Source organism: Lissotriton helveticus, chromosome 8, assembly GCF_964261635.1.
Source record: "Lissotriton helveticus chromosome 8, aLisHel1.1, whole genome shotgun sequence".
NCBI lineage: Eukaryota > Metazoa > Chordata > Amphibia > Caudata > Salamandridae > Lissotriton > Lissotriton helveticus.
This window is the reverse complement of record NC_136069.1, coordinates 735,315,508-735,335,363: the sequence shown is the minus strand read 5'-3', so window position 1 is coordinate 735,335,363 and position 19,856 is coordinate 735,315,508. Positions and strand designations below refer to the sequence as shown.

Below are 19,856 nucleotides of genomic sequence, written 5' to 3'. Positions count from 1 at the left end.
CTTGCTTTAGCTTTGTGCATCACTATTGCAATCTTTTTCTTAAACCTTTCTCACATCGTTGTTTGTGATTTTATTCTTAAACCTTTTTACCAGCATTGTTTTCACTCATTCCACTAAAAAATTATTTCTGTGGCTTACTACCAGAAACAGCACAAACAGTCTAATGTATTTTTGCATTCTCAATTGCTGCTCTTGCCCACCTTCCAAATAACTGAAGTTTGTGCACAATCGCAATAACGTAAAGCCATGGAGAATTTACCTTGCGAAGTGCAGTGGCCATGTCCCTTTTCAACCCAGTTTCACAGAAAGAACTACTGGTGACTATATTCAAAGTGAGACCCTCAAATTATCTTTTCAATGCTATCCCTGATCCATCAGTAAAAACCTTGACAAACAACTACTTCAGTTTTTCTCCTATCTGGCCAGCTCCTCTCTTCAACAGGGTATGTTCCCAGACTGTCTAAAAGTAGGCCAAATCTCTCCCATTGAAAAAGCAATCACTGTACCATCGATGAGCGTAGCAACTTTCGCCCAGTCTTCACTCTTTCCTTCTTAGGTGAGGTGAGTGAAAGCTGTGTTGCATCCCAACTGTTTGTCTCACATGCAGGTAAACACTCCCCTCAACCGTTTTCAGTCTGGCTTCAGACAGGACTACAGCACTGAGATTTCAGTTTTGCAGATTGTGGACGATACTCTACACAACCTTGACACAGGAGATTCATGCCTTCTTGTTAGCCACAATCCCTCAACTACATTTGACACAGTCAAACTTGGTGCTCTGATAAACACCCTGAAAAATTAAAAATTGGCATTGAATGTGTAGCCCTTGGCTGGGTTACTTCTAATCTGATAAATCGCTCTCAATGAATGAAAATTGGGAGCTCTGTCTATAAGGTAGTCAGCCTCCAACAAGGGGTTCCCCAAGTCTCAATCCTTTCTCCGATCCTATTCCACCTCTATCTTGAATATCTTTCTGAGACCTTTAGGAACTCTGGGATTCTCTTTCACCTCTACAAAAATACTGAAATATACTTGAAGGTCTCATCCCCAGAAGCCATAACCCTCCTATCTAACACCTTGACAAGAATTCATGCGCAGATGTCAATTCATCACCTTAAACTAAACCCTGCAAAAACAAAATTACTGCTTATATCTCCCAAGAAAGCCAACCTAGCAGCAAGAATTGATGGAATTCATCATTGACTTGAAGAGGCAACTCTCCATTGTTCAGAATACCAAGTTACGTGGTTTGAATCACTGACAGAATATCGACGTCAAAAATAACGACGTCCTCCCTACATTATGGTAAGTACAAAAATATCTAAAAAAAATATCATTGTTAAAAATATCGGTTTTTTATGTTTAAAAATAATGTAAAATAAAGTTCATAATAATTATATTTAAAATGAACATAGTTAAAAATATGTTTAAAATTATAATACATATAATAAAAAATAAACATATACATATAAAATATAATAAATATACTTAATAATATTTACAAATAATCAAATAATTATTGTAATAACTTATAAAGTGTTTAAAAAAATTATAAATACATGCATACACATACAACAATAATATAAATAAAAACAGAAAAATATATATAACATATTAAAAAAACAAAAAGTTTAATAAATTATACACTACATTAACTAAAACAGTAAATATTGGATAGCGTAGGGGTACAAATTACTATTCCCACTCCAGAGAGTGCAAAAGTTGGGAAAGTGTTGGATAGCGTAGGGGTAAAAATTACTATTCCAACTCCAGAGAGTGCAACAGTAGGGAAAGTGTTGGATAGTGAAGGGGTAAAAACTACTATTCCAACTCCAGAGAGTGCAACAGTAGGAAAAGTGTTGGATACTGTAGGGGTAAAAACTACTATTCCAACTCCAGAAAGTGCAATAGTAGGGAAAGTGTTGGATAGCATAGGAGTAAAAATTACTATTCCCATTCTAGAAAGTGCAACAGTAGGGAAAGTGTTGGATGGCGTAGGGGTAACAATTACTATTCCCACTTCACAGAGTGAGACAGTAGGGAAAGTTTTGGATAGCATAGGGGTAAAAATAACTTACAAATAATTAAAACACGTTTTTTAAAATAAATAAGGATTTAATTATTAAATACCAAATTATTGAACAATACCAATAAACAATTCATAAAACATAATTACCGCAATAAATAATAAATAATTAAATTAATCATAAATACGAATACATAATTATTAAAAATGTATTACCAAATAATAATTAAATAACAACGAATTAATTTTTAATACCCAAAAACTATTATTATTATAAAAGTTTTTAGCAATCAATAATTAACAATAAATGATTGATAAATACCGATAAATAATCAATAATAAAAAGTAATTACCAATTATTATTAATGAACAATAAATACATTTTTTAAACCAAAAATATAAATCATTAAAAATGTATTACCAATTATTAATTAATTAACAATAAATTAATTATCAATGCCCAACAATAAAATAAATAATTACTTAATTAGAATTAAATGACTTCCTACCCTATTCCCCTATAAACTCACAACACACTTCAATAATAAATGAATACACTTAATATAATAACCAATTATTCAATGAAACAAATTAATTACCAATTAATAATTATTTAACATAAAAATATTTATCAATACCAATAAATAAATAAAATTGCTTAATTACAATTAAATTACTTCCCACCCTATTCCCCTATAAACCCATAACCCGCTACAGAACTAAAACGCAAAATTTACTTAAAAGTAATTACTAATTCCTAAAATTTTAAATTATTTTCCTATAATTAAATTAATTCCCACTCAATTTCCCTATAAACCCACAACACACTACAGTACTAAAACACATAATTGACTTAAAAAATATTACTAACTTCTAAAAATGTTACACATATATTCTAAAACTAGTACAATAATTAACAAAAAATATAAACACAAACATATAAAATACATAATAAAATACAGAACACTAGTATAAATGTCGATATTTGTAACATCTATATTTTTGCTATTGATATTACTAACTTCGATATTAACAAAAATTATATTTCTTACCATCAGGTCGATATTCTGTCTGTCGATATTTTTGATTTTGATATTCTGTCCCTACGATATTTACAACTCGATATTACTGTGGGGTGAAATAAAAAACTCGAGATTTAGACTGTGTCCACTTGGTTCACCCTCAACAGACAGCGCAACCGAGTCATATGTCATGCCACCAACCATATATTATTGTTAAGGGTTTTAATGGTTCCTTAAACATTTATCACAGTCATACATCTTCATTTTTTACTCTCTTTCTGTGTTTACTCTGGGGAATTCCTTCTGAATAAAGTATTCATTGCTACCTTGTATCATAGTTGTAATCCCAGGCAGCAACAGGGAAGGAAACAGACAAGACAATTTCCTGAGTAGCTGAGAATTATTTCCTATTTATGCTGCCACCTTCACCCTAGTGTTGTACCCATACACTTTAGATAAACCTGTTACAGCTAGTTGAAATGTTCACAGAGTTATGCTCATGAGAGGAAGAAGAAGAAACAAAGTGTTCCCCATATGTCCTATTACCCCTCATACCTTCCAAGCCACCAACCTGTTATGGTATGTCGGACAAATGGCCATACTTGCCTGTAGCTGCAAGCCTCTCCTCAGACCTTGGTCTCTGGGACCGCAGAGTCTCCTTTCACCTGGTTCCTGGGTCTGAGCGCTCTATAGGGGGAGCTTGTTTGCTCCTGCGCCTCAGCCACTGGAACCACTCTTCATTGCAACCTGAGACTGGTCTTAAATCTCCATCAGTATCTGGTAGGAATAACACTGCTCTTAAACTACTTCCCGAAACATCAGTCTGTAGTCTTTCTTAAAATCTGGGCAAATTAACACAGAGTGAACAATAAAATGATTCTCTTTTGTGTGAAACTATCACATTGTTCCTACTCCAGTATGTGATTTTCATCAGGTACTTCCCTTTGAGTAAATCCGTTAGTGGACTGGCTATGTCAACAAATTCTAGTACAAATCTCCCATAATACCCCACCAAACCTAAGAAAAATCCTATTTCTTTTTTGTAGTTGATGTAGGAATAGCCGTGATTGCTTCGATTTTATCCACAAATGATCTTATCATTCCTGTTTGTATGCACTATCCCAGGCACCTGATTAGATCAGTAGTCACCTAACTTTTAGTGATGTTGACCTTCATTCCTGCCTCAGTAGGAGCTCTGGGTATTCTTGCTAAATGAGTTATATGTGCTTCCCAAGTGGCAATGAATATTATATATCATCTAAATACGTTGTTGCATACTGTTGATGGGTTTTCAAAATCTGGTCAATCAATCTTTCAAAAGTGCACCGTACCCCATGTAGTCCAAATGGTAAAACCATAAACTGATACAAGCTGAAGGAGTTCTGAATGTAATATTTTCTGTAGCCTCTGCCGCGAGGGTAATCTGCCAATTCCTATTCATTAAAGCAATAGTAGACATACATTTTGCTTCCCCCAGACACTCAACGAATGAATCAGTTCTTTGCATTGGATATGTATCAAATTTAGAAACCTTATTCACTTGTCTAAAGTCAGTGCGAAACCTGATGCTCCCATCACCGTTAGACACTAAAATAATAGAGAACACCAGGCATTATTATTTTGTCTCTCAACATTTTCGTTACCTCTCTCTCTACTGCATCCCTCCTAGCTTCAGGTATTCTACATGACAGTAACTACTGTCCTATCCTCTGTTATAATGCCATGGTGAATTAAATTGGTCCTTCCTGATTTATCTGAAAATGCAGTTGGATATTCTGCAAACAAATATCTCAATTTTTCATTCTGCCTTGTTATGTTGTTCCCCTTAGGAATGAAGCAAGCTTCATTTTTTTCTTCTTACATAGGATTAAAAGATATTTCTAGGGGGTTTGCATTTGTTATATATTAGTCTGCCTAACTGTATTTCCTATAGCTTTTTCCATCTCTTAAGAAGGTTTGCATGACAAATGTGTCCTTCTCTTGACTTGTGGGGTGCTGCTACTCAATAACTGACAGGTGTAACTTCTTATTTGATGCTATAAGTCCTTTGCCATTTGGCTAATAGTTTGTTATCATTTGTGGGCAAAAAGATAAGTACTTGATCCAATTGTCCAAACTCCCAGACCTTTGCTTGTTTATCATACAAAATCTTTTGTTTCCCTTGTATCTTGTCTAAATTCTCTTGTACCTTTTCCCCTCACAGATTTGTTTGTCTTTTTCAGCTTCACAATATTCACTAAGAGATTCTGCCCTTCTTATTCCTCTTCCTCTCAATGCTCTGCCAGCATATACAGGAGTGTATGGCTGTCTCCCGAAAACCAATTCAAAAGGAGTAAACCCTGTGGAATATGGACTATGTCTTTGAATGTCAAATAGTATTAGTGATATTTTATGACCCCAGTCTTTCCCTGACTCATCAATAGCTTTCCTCCATAAGAATTTGATCATTTGCTTATTAATTTTCACTAAGCCATCTGTTTAGAGTGATAAACATGTGTTCATATTTGCTGGATGTTCTTCATCTTGCAAATAAATCTGAGCCATCAATTTGGACATAGAGGTGGTCCTTATCTCTGTTATAACTCTTTTGAGAACCCCACTCATGAAAAGAGCTTCATCATTGCTTGGGCAATTGTTTCTGTGGCCATGCTTGTCAGGGTAATGGCCTGCAGGTATCTGATGGCATAATATATCAATACCAATAGATATTGATTACCCAGAGTGGATGGAACAAAGAGCCTACCAAATCCATCCCTACTGATTCAAAAGGTAATAATGATAGTGGGAACAAAGGAGCCCTGGTCACTTCAAGTGGATAAGTAAGCTGACGGTATTCTCAAGCAGCATAAAATCTCCATATATGCATGTACGCATCAGGCCAATGGATTTGCTCCAACAAGAATTCTTCTGTGCTCTCGCCACCATAATGACCACCCATTTCTTGACAGTGGGTGAGATTTAAAACCTGTATCCAGAAGGATGTGGGAACCACCAACTGAATGACCTTCTTTTCCTCACACTTTACCCCTCAATATAACAAATCCTTTTTAATCAGTGAATAAGGTCCTAACTAATTCCTCTACACAGATTGTTGTCTTTTTTTGTACTGCCCTGAAACTACAAGAATGTTTCCAAGTCAAATCTGTAGAAAGGGATTGAGGATTTTTCAGGGGTGGGTGGAACTCTTGGAGTGTTACTCTGCAGAATTCCAAAGTGACATGAAAACTGAGCAATATTCTGTGGAGTTCCATGAACGAACTGAATTAGGCACTTTGCGCTGATTTTTAGTGCCAGCAGCTCATTCCATGCTGAAGAATCAGAGCAAATGGCACACCGTGGTGCACCAGAGGTAGATGCTTCTCAAGCTGATTTTGCTGCCCTTTGGTCAGATTTTCAACTTAAGCAGCAGGTTTCCGACCGCAAATGGTCGCAACCTCCCATGAGTGCCCTCTTTGAGGAAATCTCGCCTGGTGCTCTCCTAGCGACTGAAAATCATGCTCGGTAATGCCAAGTCTTGTCCATGCTTGCCAACGTACTGTTGGCAGGCCATGAGTTTTAAAATAACTTCACCACAGCAGTTGGGGGAATTTGGGCAGAACTCCATTTTACATGCTTAGGTGTCTATTAGGATGGCGGGCGGACTAAAGTCCGCCTGCCACCCTAGAATGCTGGGACCGGCCGCCAGTGGTGCGGCAGTCCTGCACCGTCAATTAGGATGCCACAGACACGGTGGTATTGGCATCCCTCATCCACAACATTGTGATGGGCGGTGCTCACAGCACGGCCTGACTCAATGCTGTGGATGCACCTTGTGCATTGGCATGCACAAGGTGACAGGCACCGCGTGGTGCATGCCACCTTGTCCATGCCGATGTAATGTACCCCTATGTGCCCCCCCACCCACCTCAACACTCCAGGGGCCCGCAACAGACCCCCACATGCAGAAACCGCATGCCTTGCTGCCATGGAAAGGCACATCTCCGCTTGCATTTTAACATGGATGGCGGTGTCTTGCAGACACTGCCACCATATTGAGCCCCTTTTCTGCCCGGTCGACTCATCGACGGGCGGAAAACCGGCGGACGGACTTTCTGTCCACCGGGGTTCCCCCGCCATTGTAATATAGCACTGGGGAAATGGTAGGCGGGCGGTGAGTAATGGCAGGCGGATCGCCACCGCCATACGGGTGGTGGCGATCTGCGTGATATTCTAATAGACCCCTTAATGTGGAGTGGCCAAAACTCCACCAACTCTACTGGTGGAGCAAAATGTATTGCCCACCCCTAATTCCCATCATAATTACAAACACCTACATCCACGTTTTTCTCTTCCATTTCTCATTTTTTTGTTTTCTTGTATCACACTGCAGATGCCTCAATTTTGCAATTTTCTAACCATTTTAAACCTGCATTAGAGGGTACCTGCTCCTCAAGAAATTGATGAAAACCTGTGTGGTTTGTGGCTCAGATGAGATCTTAAATTAGATCCAGAATCACTTCTGCTTCTGTGGGTTGCTCTTTCCCACCTACTATCATGCTTACACTAGCAGTGGGATACACCTTTTTGTCCACATGCACAAAAATAATCAAAGTTCTCCGTCCTTCCTCTATCTGGTTTTCTAAAACCCATTTGTGATTTATGACAGTAAGGTGACAACCAGAGTCTATTATGGCTATGACCGGATGGTTATTTATTACAGTATTCTTTTTGTAGGCAGCTGAACTTGAGTACATGCACAAGACCTTCCACCTTGTATATCTTATTTCCATAGGGGAGGCAGCTGGAAGAAGCTTTTAAGGGCAGTTTCTGGTCATATGCCCCTATTTTGCACAATTCTAACATTAAGGTTCCTGCATAGCTGCTCCTAAAGTAGGCTTATTTGTGAACAGCAAGTCATAAACTACATTTTTAGAGCAGTTTCACCTGATTTCCTGCAGAAGAATTTTTTAATAAGTTTATCCTAACTTCTGGAGACCGATGATAAGCATATGGAGAAGGTATTCGCGCGCTGCATTGCGCTTTGCGCCTCACTGTGCCTCGCTACTATTTTAATTAACCTGGTATCTATTTGAGTTCATTTTTGTTGCATTTTCCCCTGGTTTTAACGGGACTCATTCTACCCCCCCTTACCTGCACTTTAATCGGCTCCTCACCGCTGTTTAGGCGGGTCCGGTTCCTGGGGTGGGATTCTCTTTGGGCGCCATCTTGGAGTGGTGTTCACTCTTTGGGTGCCATCTTGGAGTGGTGTGCACTCTTTGGGCGCCATCTTGGAGTGGTGTGCACTCTTTGGGCGCCATCTTGGAGTGGTGTTCACTCTCCGGGGTTGTCACTGATGAGCGTTCTAGCGCTCCAGCTGAGTGGAGGGACGCCTATTTAAGGCGACCTGCCCTGTGGTCTTCCCTGAGAAGGTATTCGCGTGCTGCATTGCGCTTTGCGCCTCACTGTGCCTCGCTACTATTTTAATTAACCTGGTATCTATTTGAGTCCATTTTTGTTGCATTTTTCCCAGGTTTTAACGAGACTCATTCTACCCCCCCTTACCTGCACTTTAATCGGCTCCTCACCGCTGTTTAGGCGAGTCCGGTTCCTGGGGTGGGATTCTCTTTGGGCGCCATCTTGGAGTGGTGTTCAATCTTTGGGCGCCATCTTGGAGTGGTGTTCACTCTTTGGGCGCCATCTTGGAGTGGTGTGCACTCTTTGGGCGCCATCTTGGAGTGGTGTTCACTCTCCGGGGCTGTCACTGATGAGCGTTCTAGTGCTCCAGCTGAGTGGAGGGACGCCTATTTAAGGCGACCTGCCCTGTGGTCTTCCCTGAGAAGGTATTCGCGCGCTGCATTGCGCTTTGCGCCTCACTGTGCCTCGCTACTATTTTAATTAACCTGGTATCTATTTGAGTCCATTTTTGTTGCATTTTCCCCTGGTTTTAACGGGACTCATTCTACCCCCCCTTACCTGCACTTTAATCGGCTCCTCTCCGCTGTTTAGGCGGGTCCGGTTCCTGGGGTGGGATTCTCTTTGGGCGCCATCTTGGAGTGGTGTTCACTCTTTGGGCGCCATCTTGGAGTGGTGTTCACTCTTTGGGCGCCATCTTGGAGTGGTGTGCACTCTTTGGGCGCCATTTTGGAGTGGTGTTCACTCTCCGGGGCTGTCACTGATGAGCGTTCTAGCGCTCCAGCTGAGTGGAGGGACGCCTATTTAAGGTGACCTGCCCTGTGGTCTTCCCTGAGAAGGTATTCGCGCGCTGCATTGCGCTTTGCGCCTCACTGTGCCTCGCTACTATTTTAATTAACCTGGTATCTATTTGAGTTCATTTTTGTTGCATTTTCCCCTGGTTTTAACAGGACTCATTCTACCCCCCCTTACCTGCACTTTAATCGGCTCCTCACCGCTGTTTAGGCGGGTCCGGTTCCTGGGGTGGGATTCTCTTTGGGCGCCATCTTGGAGTGGTGTTCACTCTTTGGGCGCCATCTTGGAGTGGTGTTCACTCTTTGGGCACCATCTTGGAGTGGTGTGCACTCTTTGGGCGCCATCTTGGAGTGGTGTGCACTCTCCGGGGCTGTCACTGATGAGCGTTCTAGCGTTCCAGCTGAGTGGAGGGACGCCTATTTAAAGCTCCCTTCAATGCGCAGCGGTATCGCGCAGCGGGCACGCCTTAGTCGCACCAGAGTCCTGCCCGTCTGCGCCCGTCAGCGCTAAGGCATCGCGGGTCGTGGCAGGACTCTATGCCCCTTCCTACCATTATGCCATCACCTATAATTAGGTACCAAAGGGAAGAGCTGTTGGCCATTCGGGGATTGTGCACTGTCTGTGATCTCCCCCCAGTGGCCCGACTTGTGGCCCCTATGGTTGCACCTGTGGCGTTTGGGCATTGGACACTCCGTCGCGCATTCGTTCCTTGAATTTACCATCTGGGCAGAAACACATGCCACGGAAGCGGGATCTTGACATCTGGAATTTGAATGTCAGGTCACTGGTAAAACATTATCAGGAGATATATGATCTTAAAACAGAGGCACCTGACGTGCCTTTTATGACCGAAACGTGGCTGCAGGACTCGGACTCCTCCATACTGAACCTCGCTTTTCCCCCTGACTATGCTATCTTTACGCTTAATCGGGGTACGAGAGGAGGGGGAATTGCGATGGCTGTTAAGTTGTCTTACCCATGTGAATGGAAAGCCCTTAAACTTCCCGGATGTGAATGTGCTCTGTTTAAAATTTCGTTTAATCATCACTTCACCTTTTTGGGCCTTTTAATTTACCACCCTCCGGGCTGCGATGCTGCCTTTAGGGCTGCTCTCCCGGATCTAATTAGTACGGAGGCACTAGGATGAGCGAATTTTAATGTCCTTGGTGACCTCAATCTCCATTTGGACTGTTTATCTTTGCCCGCTATTCGGAGTTTTTCTGCCGATCTAGAGGCCTTGCAGTTTTCCCAGCTGGTGACCTCTCCTACTCATCGAGATGGCCACATACTTGACCCATTTTTTACCAACTTAGAGGGTATTAGAGTACTTTGTCCCATTCAGATGATTTGGACCGATCATATGCTGGTGAAGATGGTTGTCCCTATGTCCGATCCTCCTTTTATATCTAAGGATAAAAAAATCCTTTAACGCCGTTGGAATAAATTAAAACTGGAAGACTTTTATCATTTTTTGGAGAAAGCGCCCCTGGGCCCGGTCATTAATGTCGATGATGGGTACGACGCTTTCTGTGTGTGGATTTCTCGCGCTCTGGACTTTTTGATCCCTTTGGTATGGTCTAAACAGGGCTCTAAAGAGCATAGCCCTTGGTATGACGATACCTTAGCGTCCCTTAAAAGAGCCTGTAGGCAGGCTGAACGGCTTTGGAGAAAATCGTTTGACCCTGAGCTTAAGGCCCGCTACTTTGCTAAAACTAAGATCTACCACAGAGCGGTATGCAGAGCCCGTGCAGCTTATTATGCTCAGGAGTTTCTGAATAGCCCTAACCCCTCGAAACTTATATTCAAGGTTTTAAAGGACTTAGTGGCTAGGAGGACAACGGCTGTAGAAATATGTTCAGATTCTCATTGTGAGGGTCTGGCCTCTTTTTTTCTCGAGAAGGTGCAAGACATATATCGAACCTTCCCTATGGTCTCGTCCAATTTAGTGCGAGACAGGTGTATCGTGAGAGATAGTGAGTGTCTCGACACCCTGCCTTCCATAACAAGTGAGGCTTTTGACCACTTGAGTTTAAAAATTAAATCGGGCTCTCCTGCAGATCTGCTTAAACCGGCTCAGCTTAGGACTATGCTGCCGCTATGCAGCACTCCGGTGTTGTCTTTAATCAACCTGTCATTATCCTCAGGTGTAGTGCCTACTAGGTGGAAGCAGGCCATAGTCACACCCATATTGAAGAAGGCTACCCTCGATCCTCTCAAACCTGAGAACTACCGCCCGATCTCCTTGCTTCCCTGGGCCACAAAAGTTGCTGAGGCCCATGTGAACGGTATCCTGGCAGACTATCTTACCAGAGCTAACATCTTAGACCCAACTCAGAATGGGTTCCGTGCAGGCCACAGCATGGAGACGGCCCTACTTTCCATGGTCGAACATCTGCGATCTGTGCTTGATGCGGGTCGGACAGCGGCACTATTATTATTAGATCTGAGTGCCTCGTTCGACACTGTATCGCACAGGATCTTACTTCAGCGACTGGAGGAAGTAGGAGTCAAGGGCTCTGCCCTATGCTGGTTTCGATCCTTTCTTACGGACAGGTCGTTCCAGGTTGCGATTCCACCTGGCAAGTCTAAACCGTACCCGTTGTCTCTGGGGGTCCCATAGGGGTCTTCGTTGAGCCCCACTCTTTTTAATCTTTACGTGAGACTGCTGGCTGCGGTCGTTAGGCAATGGGGCCTGACGATGGTCTCATATGCTGATGACACGCAGCTGGCGGTCACGTTGAGTGGGGACTCTGATGTGGAGGCCCTCAGGTTCCGGGACGGCTTACGGGCAGTGGCCAATTGGATGAACTCTAACTGTCTCCAGTTGAACACCAAGAAGACAGAGGTCATGGTGGTAGGCAAGCAAGTGGGGTTGTGGGGCGACGACTGGTGGCCTTCTGAACTGGGTGTGACCCCCTCTCCGTTATCGGAGATAAAAAATCTTGGGGTTTGGCTTGATCCAACACTTAGTTTTATCTGCCATACCAAGAGGGTGGCGGCCTCTTGCTATGGCGTTATTAGAGGACTAAGGCCTATAATGAGATTCTTTGATGCCCCCACCAGACAGCTGGTGGTTCAGGCATCAGTACTGTCTCGACTGGACTACGCCAGCTCGCTCTTGGCCGGGATAAATCAGGCTGAACTCATTCGGCTGCAGCGAGTTCAAAACGCTGCGGCCAGAATAGTGGTAGGTTTGCCTAGACGGTGCTCGGTCTCCAAGACGATGCACTCGCTTCATTGGCTCCCTGTAACTCAGAGGATTAAATTCAAGGTTCTCTGCCTGGCATTTAAAATCCTCAAAGGTATGTCTCCCCAAATTCTGGCGAATCTTCTAATTCCTTATGTCCCTTTGCGGACTCTGAGATCTTTGGGCCAGAACTTGGCAGTGGTTCCACGCTTCAGGCTGAGTAGAACTGGCGGCCGCTCCTTTCGAGTACTGGCAGCGAAGTGGTGGAACCTCCTCCCTTCTGAGACTCGGGCAATTGATGACCTTCTCCAGTTTAGACGCGCTATCAAAACCTTATTGTTTGTCTAAATTTAGGTTCTTCTCTGCGCCAGACTGATGTTGTGTTGTGTTTGCCTTCTCATAGCGCCAGGACGCCCCTTTGCTGGGGCAGCTGTTGCGCTGTACAAATAATAATAACATAACATAACATAACATATGCCAGTTCTATGGCCACATTGGCTGTCAGGTTGGGGTATTGACAGATCCAAATTCGAGTGCAATATATTAAAGCCTCCAGGTACTGTTCTACAAAAATGTTTTGTACGTTATCCTCTATAGTTAATGAAGTTGGTTGTAACTACATGTTTCCAAATTCATGAATTCTACCACATAAGGCCCTGGGATTATCTCTAGTAACGCATTTTTCCTTCCTGAATTTGGTTCTATAGATATCAGCATCATTCACCAATCTTTCGAGGACAGCTTTCTTAACATCCAGATGCAGCATACCACATGAGGGATTAGCTGGCTGATAAGTGGTCTGCAATTCCCAAATTGAGAGTAAGATATTATCCCCACATTTCTGGTGGCCATGCGGCAGTGGTGGTCACTTCATCAAAATTAGTAAAGAAAAAATCAGGATCCTCACTTTCCTGATATTTCAATAGCACAGCACTAGGCCCTTTTGGGTGTACTAGGGCATTATCATTCACATATATCAATTAGAGAATTGCAGTATCCTGTACTTGTTGGTTGGAGAACAATATAGTGGCTTGTCTTTTCAGGATGGCTAGTATGTTTTCCGGATCCCTTTGAGTGACTTGAGTCTGCTGTCCCACTATTAGCTGTAGATGCCTTTGTCCCACAGCTAATTGCTTAATCATATCTTCCATAAACACAGGCTGTGTGTGTCATGATTATGAATACAGGGAGAATTCCATGTCTGACACCACTTAAATCCTCTTGTGCAATCACACAAGCTAGATATTATTAGTACCTTAAACATTTATTACAGTTATACATCTTCATTTGTGTCTCTCCTTTCCTTGCCTGCTCTGGGGAATTTATTTTGTACCCGATATTCCTAGCTCCCTTGTATCATGGCTGTTAGTCCAAGCAGCACCTGGAAAGGAGCCATCCCCTCAAAGAAACAGACAAAACAATATCTTAAATAACTAAAAAGTCTTCCCTATTTAATACTATAAACTTCATGCAGGGGTTTTCCCCAGAAACTTTATATTAACCCCTCACAGCTAGTTGACATTTTCACACAATAGTGCGCGTGCAAGAAAAAAGGGGAAACAAACAGTTCCCAATTTCTCCCATTACCACTCATAGCCCCATGCCACCAGCCTATTATGGTCTGAGAAACAAATTAGCCATACTTGCCGGTAGCCATGACCCTCTCCTGGGGCTGTGGCATCTGGGACCTCAGCGTCTCCTTCCTCCAAGTCGCTGAGTCTGAGTGCCCTGCAGTAGGAGCCAATTTCATCCTGCACCTCGGCCACTGGAAACACTTTCTTGTGACTCGTTTTGTCCTGGTTCATCACTCACCGCCAAACCGTCTTCTTCCCTGTGGCTCCTGTTCTGTTCCACTTTGCCTTCCGCTCCTCTCCATAATCCTTCATCTCTTCCTTTTGTGGTTCTCCTCCCACCTCCTTCTGCTTAGCCACTTCCTGGTTTCCCAAAACTAGAGTGCATACCTGCCATACCATTTAGTCCTCTTATGTCTCCATTTTTAATCTTCTGCACTTCCATTTGACTCCCTGTCACAGACTGGTTCCAAGTAAAACTGATTTGGGGGTCAGCCAGTTCCTCCCATAGCTGGGTCTAAAATCAGTTTTACAGACATTGGTTGTCTCCATACTTCACTGCAGAATCTCACTCCTCTCAGGCATCCCTGAAGTTTACCTAGGTCATCTCAGAGCAGTTCTATATGCTGCAGCCCACTTTATTATTGGTCACAAATATTTGACCACATCGCTCCTATCCTGGTATCCTTCAATGGTGTCCTGCAGAGTAAGAGCCAAATTTAAAACTGCTTGCATCACACAAGGCACTACACTCCTCCAGGGCCGGACTGGGAACTGAAACCGGCCCTGGCAAATTGCTCGGCCGGCCCCCCCTGGGGGACCTGCGGGGCTGAGGGGGTGAGGCCGAGCTGTTTGCAAGGGCCGGTTTCAGCCGATTTTGTTACCGGGGCTGATATTGCCGGCCCCCAGTAACAAAATCGGCCCCCATGAACCCAAAACCGGCCCCCACCCTAGCGGCCCGCCTGGGAAACGACCAGTGCCTGCTATGGCCAGTCCGGCCCTGCACTCCTCGCCAGCTTACCTAACTGCAAATTAGAAAAATGTTGGAGCAAAAAGAGGTTCAAGTAAAGTTCAAGCCCTTTTCCTGAAACCACCCATCGTCAAATAAGACTATTACATGAACCAGTCATTCTCGGGCAGTGGCACACGAACTCGGAACTTCCTCCCTCTGACCTTCCGTACGACCACATCATGACACCTTCAAAAAGGAGTTCAAGCCTCTTCTCCTTGAAAGGCACGTAGGTTAAATCCTTTATCTCCCTCTCACTCTTGTATTCCTTCATCTAATTTTTCTTATGATGCTTCTCTAATGGACTCTTGCATTGATTGTTGGTAAATGTACTCTTGTTAAGCACTCAGATGCCTCCATGCCATGTATAATAACAATAATACTAATAATAATAATATTAATAATACTACTACTACTAATAATAATAATAATAATAATAATGACAATATCTTCATGAGCATCATTGCTGTTTGCCCAAATGTTGTCTTGCACAGATGAATTGTTTGTGTGCATATTTTGGTCTGTCACAAATTCATCGTGAAGGTTACAAAAACAGTGATTCAAGGATAGACTACTCAAAGCTGACACGTAGTCACCAAACGATTACATACCTTTATATTTTTATTTTTTAAAACTGAACCTGTTAATTGTGAATAATTTTTCTGAAGATCATCAAAAGCATTGCTAAATATTTCAGTTTCATCAGTTCCTCTAATTGTTTTCTACACCTGAATAGACTGCCTTAAAACGTGAGGACCCAAAACATGCAAGAAAATCTATTTCTTTTTGTCCACTGTGAAATGCTCTTCTTCATCTAAAAATAATTCTTCTGGTCCTGCCATTTTATTGCCAGTTCTCCAGAGGCAGAAAGTAATAATAATGGCATTGTTCAAGTAAATAAGAGTGCAGCACACATGCTGAAAATTTAGGAGAATAAGGACAGAAGAAGAGGAATAAGGACCAAAGTTTTAAGATCTACTCAACATGACAAAGTTAAACAATATACAAAAGTGGCCAGATGTATCAAGGTTTTGCGATGCCCATGCAAGAGGGCGCAAGGATGATGCAAAATCTAAGTGAGATTTATCAAGCCATGCAAGGTCATCTTGTATGGTCCTGCACGGCTTGATAAATCTAGAGTAACAGTAGGCAGCACAAATTGCTGCCTTGCGTTACTCTGCGGTAGGGAGACGTTCCATTGGTGGAGCGTGGGTGTACCCAAGCATCCACCCATGGACTTAGGTGCATTCCCAGATTTAGTATTTGTGGTAGACCAGGGTAGTGTCAAACTGTTACACCTCACCTGGAGAGGTGTAACAAGGAGAAATGTCTATATTTCTCCCTCTTTTTTACTCTTTCTGTGTGCTGCTGTGCTGCATTCTGCAGCACACATAGAAAGAGTAAATTGCCTCTCAGTATTCTTTTTGTGAAGAAATGTATCCCTTTCTGCACAAAAACCATCCTGCCTACAATGCTGGCACCTTTGCACCATGACACAAGGGTGCCTGCAATGGCACCTGCAGTAGCACTAAGCAACTAAAAGTGCACCAGTGCAAGGAAAGGGCAGGACTGTGCCGTATAATGGTAAATATGGTGTATCCCTACCCTTTCACGCACCACAGCAAGGTGACTTGCTGCGTTGTGCTGTGTGAAAGAAGGATAAATCTGGTCCAAGGTACCTAAGCAGTTGAGATGATGATGCATCTCAGTACATTTTAGTACTGAAAATGAGTACAGAGTAAAGCTTTGGAAACATAAAGTACCTTCTTTAAGAGTGTTGTCCCTGTAACCGATGAGGCACCATGGGGTCCCTGTTGCCATTGAGAATCAACAGTGAAACTGCTTTTGAGTTTGATGTGCGGTGGTAAGTCTGCCGGCATGGCTGAATACTTTACTCCGGCCATACCGAATGTCCTCCCGCCACCAAATTTTGATTTGTCCACCAGCCCTGCAGACAACTCTAAACATTGGAAGGAACAGCTGTCATATCAGTTCCTGTTTATGTATTAAATGTTTGATGAATGGTACGGTAAAAATGATGGTACCGTCTGTCAAACTTTTAACATATTCAACAAAATAAAATTCCAAGGATAGATTTTGTTTTTAAAAAACTAAAACGAATGGCCCCCACATAGTTGGAGTTTTCCCTCATGATATTGGGGGGAGCATTTAAATGTTTTTACTGTCCATTACGGGCATGTTTTTCAAGGTGGTATATGAAAATAAAAACTGCCCATTTGACTGCCCACTCTTAGGCGCCTATTAGGATGGCGGACGGACCTGCGTCCGTCCGCCACCCCCGAGGTGGAGGGACCGTCTGCAGGGGCAGCGGCGGTCCTTTCGGTGGAATTAGGATGTGACCGCCACCCTGGCGGTCACATCCCTTATATTTAACATTGCGGCGGGTGCTGCTTTAAGCAGCACCCGGCGCAAAGTTAAATATGCATGCTGTGCATTTGCATGCACAAAGCGGCAGGCACCACGCGGTGCCTGCCGCATTATGCATGCAAATGCAGGGGGGTTCCATAGGTACCCCCCATGTGCACCCCCCACCCCCCTTCACCCTGGTGGCCCGCAACGGGCACCGAAAGAAAAGACCGTATGCCTTTGCCGCCACAGAAAGGCATGTCCTGAAGCTCATCCTAATATGGCTGGCGGTGTCTGATAGACACCGCCACCATATTAGAGCTTTTCCGCCACGGTCGGAAGGCGACCGCAGCGGAAAAGCGGTGGACGGTCTTCCCGTCCGCCGATGACCCCCCAGACATCCTAATGTGGCGGGGGGTCTTTTCATTTACCTCAGCAGTGAATCCGCATCCTCCAGTCCGGCAGTGGCTTCCGCTGGCCCGGAGGATGCGGATTCACTGCAATCCTAATCGACCCCTTAATTGGGCAGGTGGTTAAATGGCTAAAACTCTGATGGCCGTTACTCCATCTGGGTATCAGAGCAGTATGTCAGCAATGGAGACAGAGTAGCCTCTATTGCTAAAATATTCAAGGTCCACTCATTTGTACATCAGGCGGGCGAACCTTCAGATTAGCAGAGTGTGTCATTTGTGATGGAGTACTCTTTCTGCCAAACTGTAAATCAGCCCTGTACTAACGTTGAAATATGATGTAGTTGAGTAGTCATCAAAAAACAGAAATGTGCTTTACCAAGGCTGGTAGCAGAATGAGTTATCTACGGTGTGCTTGTCACCGAGTACAAGCCATACAAGGAACCTTCTGCAATACCACCTGTGTCATTGTGGTTTCAGTGTGATCTGTTTAGCGTGTACCAGTCACTGAGTGCAGGTAACACAAGGCCTTGCTCCATCCACATTGCCAAATTCTAAGGTATCTTGGAGGGAAATTCCCCCAGGAATGATTCACTGGAAATTATGTTGAGTTAAATTACAGTTTAAGGAAGTTTATTCCAAACACCCACCCCAGCAGTGCTCAGTTCGTCAGCCAGCACACAGCTTTAAATGACTTCCATCTCTTCCTCAGGATTTCAATAGAATTCATGAAATTATTACACACTGATGCAACATTTTCTGCCCTGAAGCTGAAAGTTTAGACCCTACAACCTCATTTTGAAACTTTATTATTGTACACTTCTATGCTCAAATGTTTTAAATGTGTTTAAAATACATAACTGTGGTGCAGTGCTCACATGACTGAATACGTTCAGTTAGCGATCAAAAACATTTATATGTATAAGTAAATACATGTTTACAACTGCAACTTTTTACTTATCCTAGTTGTACACACAATACCGTGGCACGGAGCCATTATTAAAAAGTTGTACAACTGTAATAAGCATGACATTTCATCATTATGTATGAATTCTTTGTTTTTGTTTACTTTTTGATATACTAATCCCACAACACAAATACTTTATAATTCATTCACAGTTCTTGAACTATAATGGTGCACAGCATATTGATTAAGAGAAATCTAACAGATATTTTATATTGATTATTAACAGGTGGTGGCGTGATGCTGATTGAATCCTTCCTCAACGAAGACAAAATGGGGCCTTTGCCAACCCAGTTATTTTCTTTAAAAATGTTGCTGATGACTGAAGGCAAAGAGAGGACCACGTCAGAATATAAGACACTTCTGATGGCAGCCGGGTTTAGGGATATTGAAGCCAGAAATACTGGCAAGTTCTATGCTGCAATTTTAGGGCTAAAGTAAAATGCTCTGTTATTGTTCTGTCAACAAAAAAGAAAAAACTGATGGTGTAATTTACTTGTTTTCTTTTCCTCCCACCGTTATCCTTTCCTCCACTCCTTTTTCCCATCCTATTCCGCCCCTCTTGGAACCTTCCACCCATCCATTGTTCTTTTACTGTTCTACAGAACGTTGATGTGAACATTCTAAGGCAAGCTCCTGTCGAACTGTCTTTGTTCTGGGCAATGGATGTCGATTAAATAAATGTTCTTGACTTTAACTTGTTTCTTCATCGTTATTTCAACTGGCTCTTGGGCAATGGATAATTAAGTAGCTCTAATGTAGGTTATAATAAAAATATTAATATCAGAACAGCGTCTGAATCATACTGAATATATAACATAAGGGGTAGAACAGCATTCAGGTATCAATATTTACGACAGACATACTTGAAATGCAAAGCATAACAAGCAAGAGACAGACCTCACCTACATATTCCATAAATGTATACACTTGCTACGAAAAAAATGTAACCAACATAAAAGCCAATAAAAACAACGAGAAGCCATAGGACTGTTCCTCAAAGTTCATCAAAAAGATAAACATGATTGCCGTTTCCACAAAGTTGGACTCTTCCAATATAAAGTCGATGTTCTTGGTTCGTTTAACAAATCGCCAGACGAACATCGTGGATCAT

General features: G+C 42.8%; 1 protein-coding gene across 1 annotated transcript in view; it reads left to right on the top strand.

Annotated features, from left to right (window-relative positions):
• Window positions 1–19,371, top strand: part of LOC144771759 (acetylserotonin O-methyltransferase-like) — an 897,827-nt gene extending 878,456 nt beyond the window's left edge. The window contains exon 8 of the mRNA XM_078656055.1: window positions 18,972–19,371. Coding sequence (XP_078512181.1) covers window positions 18,972–19,183 — 212 coding nt within the window. The 3' untranslated portion in view covers window positions 19,184–19,371. The remainder of the gene's footprint in view (window positions 1–18,971) is intronic.
• Window positions 19,372–19,856: the final 485 nt, after the last annotated feature.